The 15,096-nt window shown below is 42.1% G+C and overlaps 2 protein-coding genes across 2 annotated transcripts; both read left to right on the forward strand.

Annotated features, from left to right (window-relative positions):
- The first annotated feature begins 4,787 nt into the window (after window positions 1–4,787).
- Window positions 4,788–5,699, forward strand: LOC148103621 (uncharacterized). The gene has a single exon (XM_087838162.1). It carries the CDS (start codon window positions 4,788–4,790, stop codon window positions 5,697–5,699), a length of 912 nt encoding a protein of 303 aa, XP_087694288.1.
- A 7,605-nt stretch (window positions 5,700–13,304) lies between these two features.
- On the forward strand, window positions 13,305–14,225 carry LOC148103622 (uncharacterized). The gene has a single exon (XM_087839160.1). The coding sequence runs from the start codon at window positions 13,305–13,307 to the stop codon at window positions 14,223–14,225; it is 921 nt and encodes a 306-aa protein (XP_087695286.1).
- The last annotated feature ends 871 nt before the right edge of the window (window positions 14,226–15,096 follow it).

Here is a 15,096-nt window from a genome sequence, read left to right on the forward strand (position 1 = left end):
CATCAGAAACTTTAACCACCTGAATTTTATCTTGTTCTTATTTTCTGTAACTTTTTTCTTTCTCAAATTAAATCCAAATAAACCTCAAGTTGTTTATCTTAAGAAAATCAATAAATGTACTTTTTGTTATTTATTGTACAGTCAAAATGGTAACTGCAGCAAGGATGACAGATATATGCCTGTAACCTGTTGATCAAAAGCTAAAAATGTTACGGTTCTGGGGTCGATTCGACCCAGCATTTTGAGTTTCTTATGTTTTAGTTTATTTTTGCATTATGGATTGGTTTGATACTCTTGTGCTTTGTTGATTATTATTGTGTGGATACAGTAGGCATCCACACTATTGAGTTCCTGTTTCTTTATTGTGTGAATGCCTCACAGGCATCAGATATTGAACCCAGGGCCTGGGCTCGAATCTGGCTCATGAAAACACAGTTCAACTTTGTTTCAACTCTTTTCAGTACAAATATCAGGATCTTTACCCCTTTTCACCATAATTTTCAGTTTCTTCACCTCCTTTCGGCACATAGTTGTGTGAATGCCTCACAGGATAAACAGCTTTGGTCCCAATACTGACCCCTGTGGAACTCCACAAACAATGTCCAGGCACTCTGATTGATATTCACCAATCTTCACAAATTGTTGCCTGTCTCTCCTTACCCACTCTAGCACCACTCCTCTAATGCCATAGTACTTCAGTTTATCAAGTAATATTTCATTGTCTTTGATCTATATTGTTGGTTATATTTTCAATTAGTTCCATTAATGCCATAGATGTTGATCTATTTGGTCTGAAACCATACTGACTGTCCATTATTACTTTATGTTTATCTATAAATTTGTCAAGTCTACTAATGAAAACTTTTTCCAGTATTTTTGAAAATTGTGAAAGAGAAACAGGCCTGTAATTTGTGAATTGGTGTCTATCTCCATTTTTAAACAGTGGTATTACTTTAGCTGTTTTCATTTGTGTTGGGAATGCACCCGTTTGTAGAGACAAATTGCAAATGTATGTTAAGGGTTTGGATATGCCACTGATCACTTTCTTAATGATTTCCATATCAATGTCATCAAAGTCTGTAGAATTTCTTTGTTTGTGATTTCCCAACAAGTTAAAAACACTGAATGAGGATTACAGTCAATGAGTTTAGTTTCTTTATCTGCAGAATTTCTTTTATCAGGAATTGTATCAGCCAAGTCTGGCCCAACACTCACAAAGAATTTATTGAACTCATTAACCACATCACTCATGTTACTAATATTTCATATTCATTATTAGTGAAATACGAAGGATAATTTACCTGCCTAGAATCATTTGTCATGATGGTACTTAATGTTTTCCAAATCCCTTTAATGTTATTTTTATTCATATTTAATAATTTCTCATCAGCAGAAATCAGCACGGTGGCACGGTGGTTAGCACTGTTGCCGCACAGCAAGCAGGTCCTGAGTTCAATTCCAACATCAGGCCGGGGTCTTTCTGTGTGGAGTTTGCATGTTCTTCCCGTGTTTGCGTGGGTTCCTTCCGGGCACTCCGGCTTCCTCCCACCGTCCAAAGACATGCAGCTTGTGGGGATAGGTTAATTGGATAATCCAAATTGTCACTAGGTGTGAATGTGCGAATGAATGTGAGCGCGAATGGTTGTCTGTCCCTGTGTGTTGGCCCTGCGACAGACTGGCGACCTGTCCAGGGTGTACCCCGCCTCTCGCCCTATGACAGCTGGGATAGGCTCCAGCGCCCCCCGCGAATGGATGGATGGATGGATAATAATTTCTCATAATATTCCTTTTTACATGACCTCAAAATACTAGTTAATTTATTTTTATATTTCTTGTATTTGTTTTCAGCTTCTGTACTTCTGTTCTTTTAAATTCTCTATATAAGGTATTTTTCTTTTTACATGCATTTTGTAATCCTTTTGTGATCCATGCACATGCTGCATATTTTTGTTTTTGCTATATTTCTTTACTGGGCAACATCATATAACAGTTTAAATTTTCCTAAAAAAGTCTCATAAGCTTTATCAATATTTCTTTCCTTATACAACATCTCCCATTCTTGCTTAAGTAAATCACTTTTAAATACATTTATGGACTCCTACGGGTATCTAAATGAATCAGTTAGAAATAAAGACCTGAAATAAGTTTCTATGTGAGCCTCTTAGAATCAGCTGACTCGTGCTCCTTACAATCTCTTTCTTTAAGTCATGAAAATATAACATCACAACAATGTGACTTGTAGGTAAACTGTGTGACTGACTGTAATGTAGATGTCCAAGCCTAATATGCAAAACGTCAGCTGTACTTAGTGGATAGTTTTAAATAATATGTGCTTGATGTTAAATGAGTGCATGTGGATTATTATCTGTGGCTTAGCAGCACTGATAACACTTGTTGGCTTTAAAGGAAGCTGAGCTACAAGAGGACAAAGGTGAGTGACAGCATTTTTAAATAAAGTCTTTATGATTATATTATTTTTACTTTAAAAAGACAATCTTAGTCAGTCTATAATTAGTAATTATTGTTCAATAAAGTACTGCAGGATATAAGTCTTGAACAATTCTTTAAATATCAGCTTTCTTTTTTAAGTAAGCAAACTTATGTTTTACATTTATAGTTCTCCAAACACTTCAAGGGTTTTGGAAAGTCTTTCAGAGTTTTTTTTTTATATTTAGACACTGGTGGCTTTTTCATTTATTTCTGACTATTTCTTGTACCTGACAAATAAATAAAAGTCAGGTGAGTAATATCACCTTTATCAAACCCCTTTTGCAAAGGGACACACTTTTGTTATTACAGAACTTCTGTAATAAAGGGTTTACACTCACTCCTCCTGTGTATCTAACTATACATCCCTGAGTCTGAGCACCTGAAAGGAGAGAACGGAGCAGTCGAGCAAGATTATTTTCTGAGTTAAGGACATTTAGCTTCTATAGATGCAGGAAAAATAAATTGACTTGTTAGTGTGTAATAAACTAGTTATCTGATTTAATTAATTATGGATAAATATGCTGGGATAAAATTAATGTTAGTCCTGATTAAAACTCAAAGTCTAGGAAACCTTTTTTTTAAAGTAAGAGACCACAAGCATAAAAAAAACTGCAGCTTAAAACATATTGTACAACATGCATGCATTGCATACTCTAAATGTTGGATCTGCAGTTTGCACCATTATGAGATTTTGTGTTGAACACAGACTGCTCCACACCTGGAGGTGCTAAATCATAAAACAGTATGTGACAGATTAAAATTAGGGGTCATTAGTGGTTTTGAAACATGCAAAGAACTCGCTCTTTCATTTATTTTACATATATTCCTCACACAAGCTTGAGACAGTCTGGACAAAAAGCACAGTGACACGTCCTCCTTTATTAAGAAGAAATAAGGAAAATACACATAAGGTTTGACTAAAAAAACAAGAATGTTTTACTGCTTTAAAAGGGAAAAATTTTCAGAAAGTAACAGTTTCTACAAGAAAGTGTGGACATCAGCTAAAACCAAAGCCTAAGATTAGCCATAACTTGAGTTGCCATGACCTGATGGATGTTAAATGCTTAATTATACCGACTAATTTCTTCATTGTTATTAATATGATTGTAATTCTTATATGAACTAGAATTAAAGAAATGTTTCTTAACTTATGCCAATGATGAGCAATTTTGCTTCTGTAATTATACCATTTTTAACTATTGACCATTCATGATTTCTTCAAATTAGCTTAGTATTTGCTTTATTATATTATATTCAAAAATTGTCAAGTTCCCAAACCATTGCAGAGTTCTGGTAATACTCTCATACCTACAGAGACATTTGATGGTATGGTAATTTAAAGCCGATGATTTGTATTTTTAAAAAAGTCCAAAGTATGTGTCAGTAAATATAGCATTTGGACATCCACATAACTTTATTAAAGAATTCACCAATATATTCTTTGACCTTCATATTTCATAATAGCTGAAAATTTACTAGAATTGCTTCAAGGCTGACCGAAAGTCTTCTTCCATGACTTCATTCAATTGTTGGCTTCAGTTATGGCCAGAGCCAATCTCCAGTTGGCCTGCCAGTACCTGTCAGCTATCTCCAGAGTCCTACAAGCTGACCAAGCCCAGGAGCACTCCTTTTGGCTTTTGTCACCACCATCAGACAAAAGAAACCAATCACAATGGCACCACAGCTCTGTGCAGCCAGAAAAACACTCAGTTTCAGTTCTGGCAGACCATTCCTCCTGATCAGCTTCTCCAGATCTCATTGCCCTTTGACTGTGGCACTCAGGGGTGGAAGCCTTAGGAATCCAATCCCCATGAGTTTCATTTTGCTTTTCTGGTAAATTGGGCTGTGAAGTTTTAAAAGGAACTGCAAACACTTGGTGAGTGTCTTTTGCAGCGGGTTTAATAACATATTGCAATATGGAGAAACACTCTGGTCAAACACCAAAGTAGTCTCTGAAGATGGGCGTGGTTTGCTGTCTTATATGCTCTGACCAAACTCAAAGACAAAGAAAATTCCTCAACACATCACTCGTGTTGAGGCCATTTAGAGATTTAAAAACAAACAAATGAAAATTTTTAAAAGGATTCTATTATGTACAGACAGCCAGTGAAGGGAAATTGTCAGCACGAAGCACTGAGAAGAACATAGTATTGATGAGGCTTTTTTGCAGAATGAATAATTTGAAAGGATCAGTTATAAACGAGAACATCATCAGCATAAGTGATATAGTGCATGTTGAAACTCCTGAAAAGTGTTAAATTATTAAATATATTTATTTTTACTGTCTTCAACAGACCATGTTCATCAACTCTTCCTCAGCTCTCAGTGATCCTGTCTCAGTCTCCAGCTATTTAAACTTTAACTCCTCCAGATCATTCGAATGTCACATAGTCGGTAATATCATTTTCACCAGTTTCACCATCACAAACACCTTCTTCCTCTTTCCACTCTACATCTTCATATTCTACACGGGCTTTCAGCGTTGGAGGCATCGGCGCAATGCACCTGCAGGGACAACAATGAGCCACTCTGACTTTTTCACATACAACATGATTATTGTGGAGATAATTGGTGTTTTGGGATCAGTTCTCTACACTGTGGGCACTTTTACCATTAACATGAGCGTTCTTTCTCTTGGGAGGTACTTATTTGAAAATATTTTTCCTGGACAGACTATGTTTCACATGCTGACCTGTGTGGAGCGCTATCTGGCTGTTGTTCACCCCATCACCTACATGCGTCTACGGGAAACACACGGGGTCAAGATTAGAGAAATCAGCACTGTGTGTGTTTGGGTGCAGAATGTTGGATGGTACGGGATACTGTGGTCTGCTAAGGATTCAGTAAAAGTACTGCTACTACTATCATATTCAGGTGTCTGCTTATTTGTCATTATTTTCTGCTGTTTGTCTGTTCTCCATGTTCTGATTCGCCCAGGGCCACAGGAGGTGCGTCGAAACAGTGAACGTATTGATCAGTCAAAGCAACGAGCTTTCCACATGATTGTGGTCATAATGGGAGCACTGCTGCTGAAATTTGCTAGCATCCTAATTTTTTCTGGCATAGAACAATTATCAGTGATGGACATGAAAGTTTTATGTGTGATGTGGAATGTAGCAAACTTGCTATCTGTCCCCAGCAGTCTGGTTCTTCCTCTGCTGTTTCTGCACAGAGCAAAAAAACTATGTTGTGTGAAGAAAACCGGATGAGGATAGGGAGTCAGAGGACTCAGGAGTTTATGGATGTTGAAAAATAATGGAGTTGTGGGATTTTAAAATATTGAAACCTTACGAGTTATGACAAGTTATGAGATTGTGAGTTTGTATACTCATTGAGTAACTAATTAAGGGTTTAGGTTTCAACTTTCAAAAGAGTAAGTTGTGATTTCACATTGGTAATGTGTCTGCTCAGAGGATCCTGGTTTATGTTCGTAAATAGAATTTCTGCACTTTATAGAGTTGTTAAACATAGAAGGGGGTGTTTTATTTGTTGATCAGTCACTGTCAGTAAGATTAGGGTAGTTTAACTGAAGATCTGAAATATCAGCCAAATACTTCCTTGGTCTTGTTTGTGCTGCTATATCACACTATCACATTAACTGTGGATATATGAAACAAAAAGCCATGCTTTATTGCCTTGTAATTCATGCCAGCTAAAATTTAACAACTAAAATGCTGTTAAGTGCTGTCAGGGTCAATTTGTCTTGTCAAAGCAATGCAACACAATTTTTACTTCAAATTCAAGTTAAGAGACAAAAAGCATTGTCAGAAGAAAGTGAGAGCTGAAAGCTAAAAGCTATCTTAACTCTGAAATTAGATGTTTATCTACTTGTGTGAGTTCAATTGTATTTATATCGGTCAAATCACAACAACCATTGCCATAAAGATTTTAAATTATAAGGAAAGTACAATAATACAGACTTAGAGTATATACAAACCCCAGCAGTGCTATTACATTTATTACTTTTGCTACATTTACTACTCATTTTTATATACTTGGTCAGAGATGATTTCTATATCTTAACTAACTGTATGTAGAGAGACTTGTTCCTTCTCAGTAGTAGTTGTGCAGGTTATCATTTTTACTTGTAAACAGTCACTGTCTGTGCTGAACTCTGCAGATGTTAGCTGTACCCATACACTGTAATAAAGAGGGATGACATGACTCATTTGTTTCTGGACTCTTTTTTGCTGCCATCTTGTATTTTAAAACCAAATATGAAAATATTTGGAGCACAGGCTGGAGTCTGGGCTATTTGCTGATCCAGAAAAACGGACGATCCACTCAGGTGTAGAATTAATATTGTTAAAAGCCATCAAATAAAATTTTTGCCCACCAGAACTATAGCATAAATGTCTTGAAGGATCTGTACCACACTGTAAGACATATCATTTGTTACATAATTCAATTACATTTTTTTTTCAAAATGTGCAAAAACACAGTCCTGAGTTCAAGCTCAGTGACTCCAGTTAATTAAAGTTCACGAGCAGAGAGCTAGTTGTGCTGTGACACTTGTCAGTGTCAAATAGACCACACCCTCTCTGAGTATCCAGATTAATTATTTACAAAAGAAAGTCTGAACTAAGCCTCTGAAAATATGTTTAGTCCAAAGATACCAATCTTTTCTTAAGTCACAAAGCTAATCACACGAATGTGACTGGTCAGTAGTTAGAATAATACTGTATTACTGTGTATTGTATTAAGAAATAGAAGATAAACTGTTTGGGTGACTGTAAGCCAGGAGTCCAGTCCTAATATGCAAAACAACAGCCATGTCATTGGGGTTAGTTTTGAATAATATGTACTTGATGTTAGATGAGTGCATGTGGATGATTATTTCTGGCTCAGCTGCACTAATAACACTTGTTGGTATTAAACGGAGCTCCCTGCTGACGAACAACAGGACTCAGGTGAGTGACAGCATTTTATGATTAGAAAATATTATTTGATAAGGTACTGTATAAGTCTTTAACCATCACTCATTTCTTTATATTTTAGCTTTAATCATTTTTTTATAAGGAGCCGGACTTAATGTTCTACATTTATAATTCTCCAGGCTTTTGTAAGATCTAAAAGGTTCACACTCACTCCTCCTGTATATCTAGCTAAATGCCAATAATGACAACATCCCTGAGTCTGAGTGCCTCAAAGGAAGGAGAACGGAGCTGTCGAGTAAGATTGTTTTCTGATTTAAGGAAATTCAGCTCCTGTAAATACTCACATGAAAAATAAAGTCACTGGGCAGTTTTTAATAAACTGCTAATCTCATTTATTTATATATGGATTAAATATGCTGGGACAAAGTTAATGTTTGGCCCTGATTATAACTCAAACTCAAGGAAAGGCAAATCCAAAAGAGACGTGCAGCTCAAAAAGTAAAGTAACAAAACAAAATTAAACCCTACAACGTTCAGTGGTACTATAAAATATGCAGTGTATACTCTAAATGGTGGATCTGGAGTTTAGACAGATTAAGAGATTTTGTGCTATACTCAGACTGCTCAATACCTGGAGGTGCTAAGTCATAAAACAGTATGTGGCAGATTGAAATTACGGGCCATTAGTGGTTTTGAAACGTGCAAAGAACTAGCTCTTTTATTTATTTTACATCTTCCTCACATAACTATCCATCAACATGTGTTCTGATAGGTTAATTGAGACACTCCGAACAAGCAGCAAAGTGACACGTCTTCATTTATTAAGAAGAAACAAGAAGAATACAAATAAGGTTTGACTCTTTTAAAGCATGTAATATTTCTAATACACTACGATATAGGAACCCACATACAGCTGCAAACAGGTTTTGTTTCAAGGAAAAATGCTAAAAGGCAAATTTTTAAAAACTGAAAACTTTGTAACTGTTCAAAAAGGAAAACATTTTGAGAAGATGAAAACATTTTAAAGACAATGTGGATATTAGCTAAAAGGGAAGGCTTGCACCAGTGATGGAATTTTGCTTGGGTAATTACAACATGTTTAAATTTTGACCGTTTGTGATTTCTTCAAAAAGTTTCAGGTTCTTTTTTTTTTTCCATTTGGTAAAGTAAATCCGTTGGGCATCTTTCTTTGCCTTTAGACAATAATTCTGATGGCAAAAGAACCAAACGGGACAGGCAAAAATAAAGTTTCAGGTTCTTAATCTATTGAAGACTTCTGGCAACACTCTTACACTTTCAGAGACATTTTATGGTCCATCCATCCATCCCTCCATCTTCATCCGCTTTATCCGGGGCCGGGTCGCGGGGGCAGCAGCCTAAGCAAAGAGGCCCAGACCTCCCTCTCCCCAGCCACCTCCTCCAGCTCGTCCGGGGGAACACCAAGGCGTTCCCAGGCCAGCCGAGAGATATAATCTCTCCAGCGTGTCCTGGGTCTGCCCCGGGGCCTCCTCCCGGTGGGACATGCCTGGAACACCTCACCCAGGAGGCGCCCAGGGGGCATCCTTGTCAGATGCCCAAACCACCTCAGCTGGCTCCTTTCGATGTGGAGCAGCAGCGGCTCTACTCTGAGCCCCTCCCGGATGGCCAAACTTCTCACCCTATCTCTAAGGGAGAGGCCAGCCACCCTTCGGAGGAAGCTCATTTCCGCCGCTTGTATCCGCGATCTCGTCCTTTTGGTCACTACCCACAGCTCGTGGCCATAGGTGAGGGTAGGGACGTAGATCGACCAGTAAATTGAAAGCTTCGCTTTTACACTCAGTTCCCTCTTCACCACGACGGACCGGTGCAGCGTCTGCATTACTGCAGCTGCAGCCCCAATCCGTCTGTCGATCTCCGGCTCCCTTCTCCCATCACTCGCGAACAAGACCCCGAGATACTTGAACTCCTCCACTTGGGGCAGGAACTCATCCCCGACCCGGAGTGGGCACTCCACCCTTTTCCGGCTGAGAACCATGGCCTCAGATTTGGAGGTGCTGATCCTCATTTCCGCTGCTTCACACTCGGCTGCGAACTGCTCCAGTGCGAGCTGGAGGCCATCACCCGATGAAGTCCACAGAACCACATCATCCGCAAAGATCAGAGATGAGATTCTGAGGCCACCAAAGCGAAAGCCCTCCGCCACTTGGCTGCGCCTAGAAATCCTGTCCATAAAAATTATGAACAGAACCGGTGACAAAGGGCAGCCCTGGCGGAGCCCATCACCCACCGGAAACGAGTCCGACTTATTGCCGGCAATGCGAACCAAGCTCTTGCAACGGTTGTATAGGGATCAAATGGCCCGTAGCAATGGGCCAGACACCCCATACTCCCGCAACACCTCCCACAGGACACCCCGAGGGACACGGTCGAATGCCTTCTCCAAGTCCACAAAACACATGTAGACTGGTTGGGCAAACTCCCATGCACCCTCAAGTATCCTCGAGAGGATGAAGAGCTGGTCCAGTGTTCCGCAACCAGGACGAAAACCGCATTGTTCCTCCTGCATCCGAGGTTCAACTAGCGGACGAACTCTCCTTTCCAGCACCCTGGCATAGACTTTCCCGGGGAGGCTGAGGAGTGTGATCCCCCTGTAGTTGGAACACACCCTCCGGTCCCCCTTCTTAAAGATGGGGACCACCACCCCGGTCTGCCAATCCACGGGTACTGCCCCTGATCTCCATGCAACATTGCAGAGGCGTGTCAACCAGGACAGCCCTACAACGTCCAGAGCCTTCAGGAACTCGGGGCGGACCTCATCAACACCAGGGGCTCTGCCACCTAGGAGTTGTTTAACTGCCTCAGTGACCTCGCCCCCGGAAATTGGCGGGTCATTCCCCCCATCCCCAGACTCGGCTTCCTCCTCGGAAGACGCGTCAGTGGGATTAAGGAGGTCCTCGAAGTATTCCTTCCACCGCCTGACAATTTTCTCAGTCGACGTCAGCAGCGCTCCGCCAGCACTATACACAGTGCAGGTAAAGCACCGCTTTCCCCTCCTGAGACGCCTGACGGTTTGCCAGAACCTCTTCGAGGCAGTCCGAAAGTCTTTTTCCATGGCCTCTCCGAACTCCTCCCACACCCGAGTTTTTGCTTCAGCCACTGCCCGAGCCGCATTCCGCCTGGCCTGTCGATACCTGTCGGCTGCCTCCGGAGTCCCACAGGCTAACCAAGCCCGATAGGACTCCTTCTTCAGCCTGGTGGCTCCCTTCACCTCTGGTGTCCACCATTTGGTTCGGGGATTACCACCACGGCAGGCACCAACCACCTTGCGGCCGCAGCTCAATGCAGCAGCTTCGGCAATGGAGGCGCTGAACATGGTCCATTCGGACTCAATGTCCCCCGCCTCCCTCGGAATGCTGTTGAAGCTCTGCCGGAGGTGTGCGTTGAAGATCTCGCGGACTGGGGCCTCTGCTAGTCGTTCCCAGCACACCCTCACTACGCGTTTAGGTGCACCAGGTCTGTCCAGCGTCCTCCCCCGCCACCTGATCCAACTCACCACCAGGTGGTGATCAGTTGACAGCTCAGCCCCTCTCTTTACCCGAGTGTCCAGAACATATGGTCGCAGGTCTGGTGATACGATTACAAAATCGATCATCGACCTACGGCCTAGAGCGTCCTGGTGCCACGTGCACTTATGGACACTCTTATGTTCAAACAGGGTGTTCGTTATGGCCAAACTGTGATTTGCACAGAAGTCCAATAACAAAGCACCGCTCGGGTTCAGATCAGGGAGGCCGTTCCTGAGCATTGAAGTCTCCCAGCAGGACAACAGAGTCTCCAGGTGGAGCACCTTCCAGCAGCCCCCCCCCCCCCCCCCCCCCCCCCCAGGGACTCTAAGAAGGCTGGGTACTCCGAACTGCCACTCGGCGCATAAGCGCAGATGACAGTCAGGACCCGTTCCCCGACCCTAAGGCGCAGGGAACAAACCCTCTCGTCCACCGAGAAAAACCCCAACGTACTGGCAGCAAGCCGAGGGGATATTAGAATACCCACCCCACCCGCCGCCTCTCACCAGGGGCAACTCCAGACTGAGACAGAGTCCAGCCCCTCTCCAGGAGACTGGTTCCAGAGCCCAAGCCATGCGTAGAGGTGAGCCCGACTATATCTAGCCGGTACCGCTCAACCTCACGCACTAACTCAGGCTCCTTCCCCACCAGAGAGGTGACATTCCATGTCCCTATTGCCAGTCTTGGCAGCCGGGGGTCAGTCCGCCAGGGCCTCCGCTCCTGGCCGCCACCCGGCACACAATGCACCCGACCCCTATGGCGCCTCCTGCGGGTGGTGGGCCTGCGGGAGGATGGGCCCATGTCTCCTCTTCGGGCTAGGCCCGGCCACCAGACGCTCGCCCTCGGGCACTCTCCCCGGGCCTGGCTCCAGGGCAGGGCCCCGGTAACCCTATCCCGGGCAGGGTAAACTGTTCCCTCTGTGTTTTTTTCATAAGGGTCTTCTGAATCGCTCTTTGTCTGGTCCCTCACCCAGGACCAATTTGCCATGGGTGACCCTACCAGGGGGCAAAAGGCCCCCAGACAACATAGCCCCTGGGATCCCTGGGACACACAAACCCCTCCACCACGATAAGGTTGCGATTCACGGAGGAGACATTTTATGGTTCGGTATTTAAAACAATAATAATGGATTGCATTTATATAGCGCTTTTCGGGACCCCTCAAAGCACTTTACAATACCACTATTCATTCACACACTGGTGGAGGCAGCTACAGTTGTAGCCACAGCTGCCCTGGGGCAGACTGACAGAAGCGAGGCTGCCATATCGCACCATCGGCCCCTCTGGCCAACACCAGTAGGCGGTAGGTGAAGTGTCTTGCCCAAGGACACAACGACCAAGACTGTCCGAGCCAGATTACAAGACGAACACCCAACTCTTGAGCCACGATCGCCCTTTTAATCTTGATAGTTATTAATACTTACAATTTGATTTTTTTTTTCCATACCATGTTGCAATAAATACAGTGGTCCTTAGTTTAAGGTGGGAGTTACGTTCTAAAAATAACCAGCGATAGGTGAAATCTGCAAAGTAGCCAACTTTAATGTGTTTTTTACAATTATTATAGATGTTTTAAGGCTGAAAAACCCCTCACGACACACTTTATACATTTTCTCAGACAGGGTTGAACATTTTCACACTTTTGTCTCGTGTTTAAACACTCTCAAAGTTCAAACCTTCGTAGAAAAATTAATCCAGTATTATAGAATGAAACCAAAGATCAAACATGAGAATAGAGCAGGTGTGAGAGAATTCAACATTAATGAATCAGTGGTACGAAAGTAGAGGAAAAAAGAAGAATGAGTTGAGTAAAGTCTGACTTATGTGACTGTTTTGTTTCACTTAATGGGCTTCATAAACCCGTGTGCCTTACAGTCCGAAAAATACGGTAACTTCTACCTTCCTTTAGCATGTCCAGAAGTACAACTTTTTGTGCGATGGTTAGCATCTTCCTCTGCATTTGAGTGCTACCGCAGGTTCCTTTGGTGCAAAACGTTTCGTGTTTGTTTCAGTTTTGCCAGAACTACACTGTGCTTGGCTTGCCAGTACCTGTCCGCTATGTCCAAAGCCCTGCAGGCTTACCGAGCACACTGCAGCCCCTGCTTTGTGCAGTCTACAGTATCCTAGTGCCACATGAACACCCTTACGGTGTTTACTATGGACAGGCTAGGATCATCACAAAAGTCCAATAACAGATCAGGTAGGCCATTCCAGGTGATATATGTGGAAATTTGAAGTTGTAGGAAATGGCACTAATTCAACGCAGCACTGACAAGAACATCTTATTGTTGAGTGTTTCTTGCAGGAGAATTAATGATTTTGTAAGGATCAGTTACAAGAACATCATCAGAATAAGTGATATGGTGTTGCAGGTTGAAACTGCTGGAAAGTATTAAATGATCAAATATATTTATTCTTGCCGTCTTCAACAGACCATGTTCATCAACTCTTCCTCAGCTCTCAGTGATGTCTCCAGCCTTTTAAGCTCCTCCACTTCATCCGAATGTCCCATAGCAGCCACGGCCCTTTTCACCAGTTTCACCATCACAAACACCTTCTTCCTCTTTCCACTCTACATCTTCATATTCTACACGGGCTTTCAGCGTTGGAGGCATCGGCGCAATGCACCTGCAGGGACGACAATGAGCCACTCTGACTTTTTTACATACAACATGATTATTGTGGAGTTGTTTGTTGTTTTTGGAACACTTCTCTGTACTGTGGGCACTTTTACCAATAACATAGAAATCAAGTTTACTGGGGGGCACTTGTTTGAAAATAGTTTTCCTGGACAGACTATGTTTCACATGTTGACCTGTGTGGAGCGCTATCTGGCTGTTGTTCACCCCATCACCTACATGCGTCTACGGGAAACACACGGGGTCAAGATTAGAAACATCATCACTGTGTGTGTTTGGGTGCAGAACATTGGATGGTACGGGATAATTCAGTCTGTTGAGGGATCAGTCAAACTACAACTAGCATTTTCAGGTATCAGCTTATTTGTCATTATTTTCTGCTGTTTGTCTGTTCTCCATGTTCTGATTCGCCCAGGGCCGGGGGAGGTGCGTCGAAACAGTGAACGGATTGATCAGTCAAAGCAACGAGCTTTCCACATGATCGTGGTCATAATGGGAGCACTGCTGCTGAAATTTTCTGGCATTCTGATTTGTTCTGGCATAGAACAATTATCAGTGATGGACATGAAAGTTTTATGTGTGATGTGGAATGTAGCAAACTTGCTATCTGTCCCCAGCAGTCTGGTTCTTCCTCTGCTGTTTCTGCACAGAGAAAAAAAACTATGTTGTGCGAAGTAAACTGGATCAGGATAGAGAGTCAGAGGAATCAAGAGTTTTATGGATTGATTAGATTTTAAACTATTAGAACTTTATGAATTATAACAAGCCTGAAAGACTGTATACTCATTAGTTAAGTAATTAATGGTTAAGGTTTCAACTTTCAAAACTGGAGTGAATTTCGTGGCGGTAACGTGTTTGCTCAGAGAATGCCTGCTTATGTTAATAAATGTAATTATTGTACTGTGCAGTGATTTTAAGCATTGAAAGGTGGTTTTATTTGTAGATCGGTAAGTGTTTGTAGGATTAGGGTGGTTTGATAAAAGAAAAGAGGCTTTATATTGTAACTTAAATACCCTACAATAAAGTTAAACCCAACAGTGCTATTACATTTATTACTTGTACTATACTTTCCACTAATATGTTCGTTTACTTGGTCAGAGGTCTTTAGTAACTAACTGTTCATAGAGAGTTTTATTCCTTCTCAATAATAATTGTGCATTCAGATATATTGTGATTGTTGTGCAAGTTAGCATTATTACCTGTGAACTGTCTGCGCTGAATTCTGCACATGTTAGCTGTACCCATGAACCAAGGGTGGGTAACTCCAGGCCGCAAGGACCGGTGTCCTGCAGCTTTTAGATCTCACCCTGGGTCAACACACCTGAATCAAATGATTAGTTTATTACCAGGCCTCTGGAGAAATACAAGACATGTCGAGGAGGTAATTTAGTCATTTAAATCAGCTGTGTTGGATCAAGGATATATCTAAAACCTGCAGGACACCGGCTCTCGATGACTAGAGCTTCCCACCGCTGCCATACACTGTAATAAAGATTAATGTAGCCACCACATGACTCATACATGACTCATTTGTTTCTGGACTCTAAAT

This window comes from Neolamprologus brichardi, chromosome 3, assembly GCF_056152115.1.
Source record: "Neolamprologus brichardi isolate AB-2024 chromosome 3, ASM5615211v1, whole genome shotgun sequence".
NCBI lineage: Eukaryota > Metazoa > Chordata > Actinopteri > Cichliformes > Cichlidae > Neolamprologus > Neolamprologus brichardi.

Excerpts from the sequence above, each read along its gene's own strand:
- LOC148103621 (XM_087838162.1), top strand. The coding sequence starts at position 4,788 with ATGTTCATCAACTCTTCCTCAGCTCTCAGTGATCCTGTCTCAGTCTCC.
- LOC148103622 (XM_087839160.1), top strand. The coding sequence starts at position 13,305 with ATGATCAAATATATTTATTCTTGCCGTCTTCAACAGACCATGTTCATC.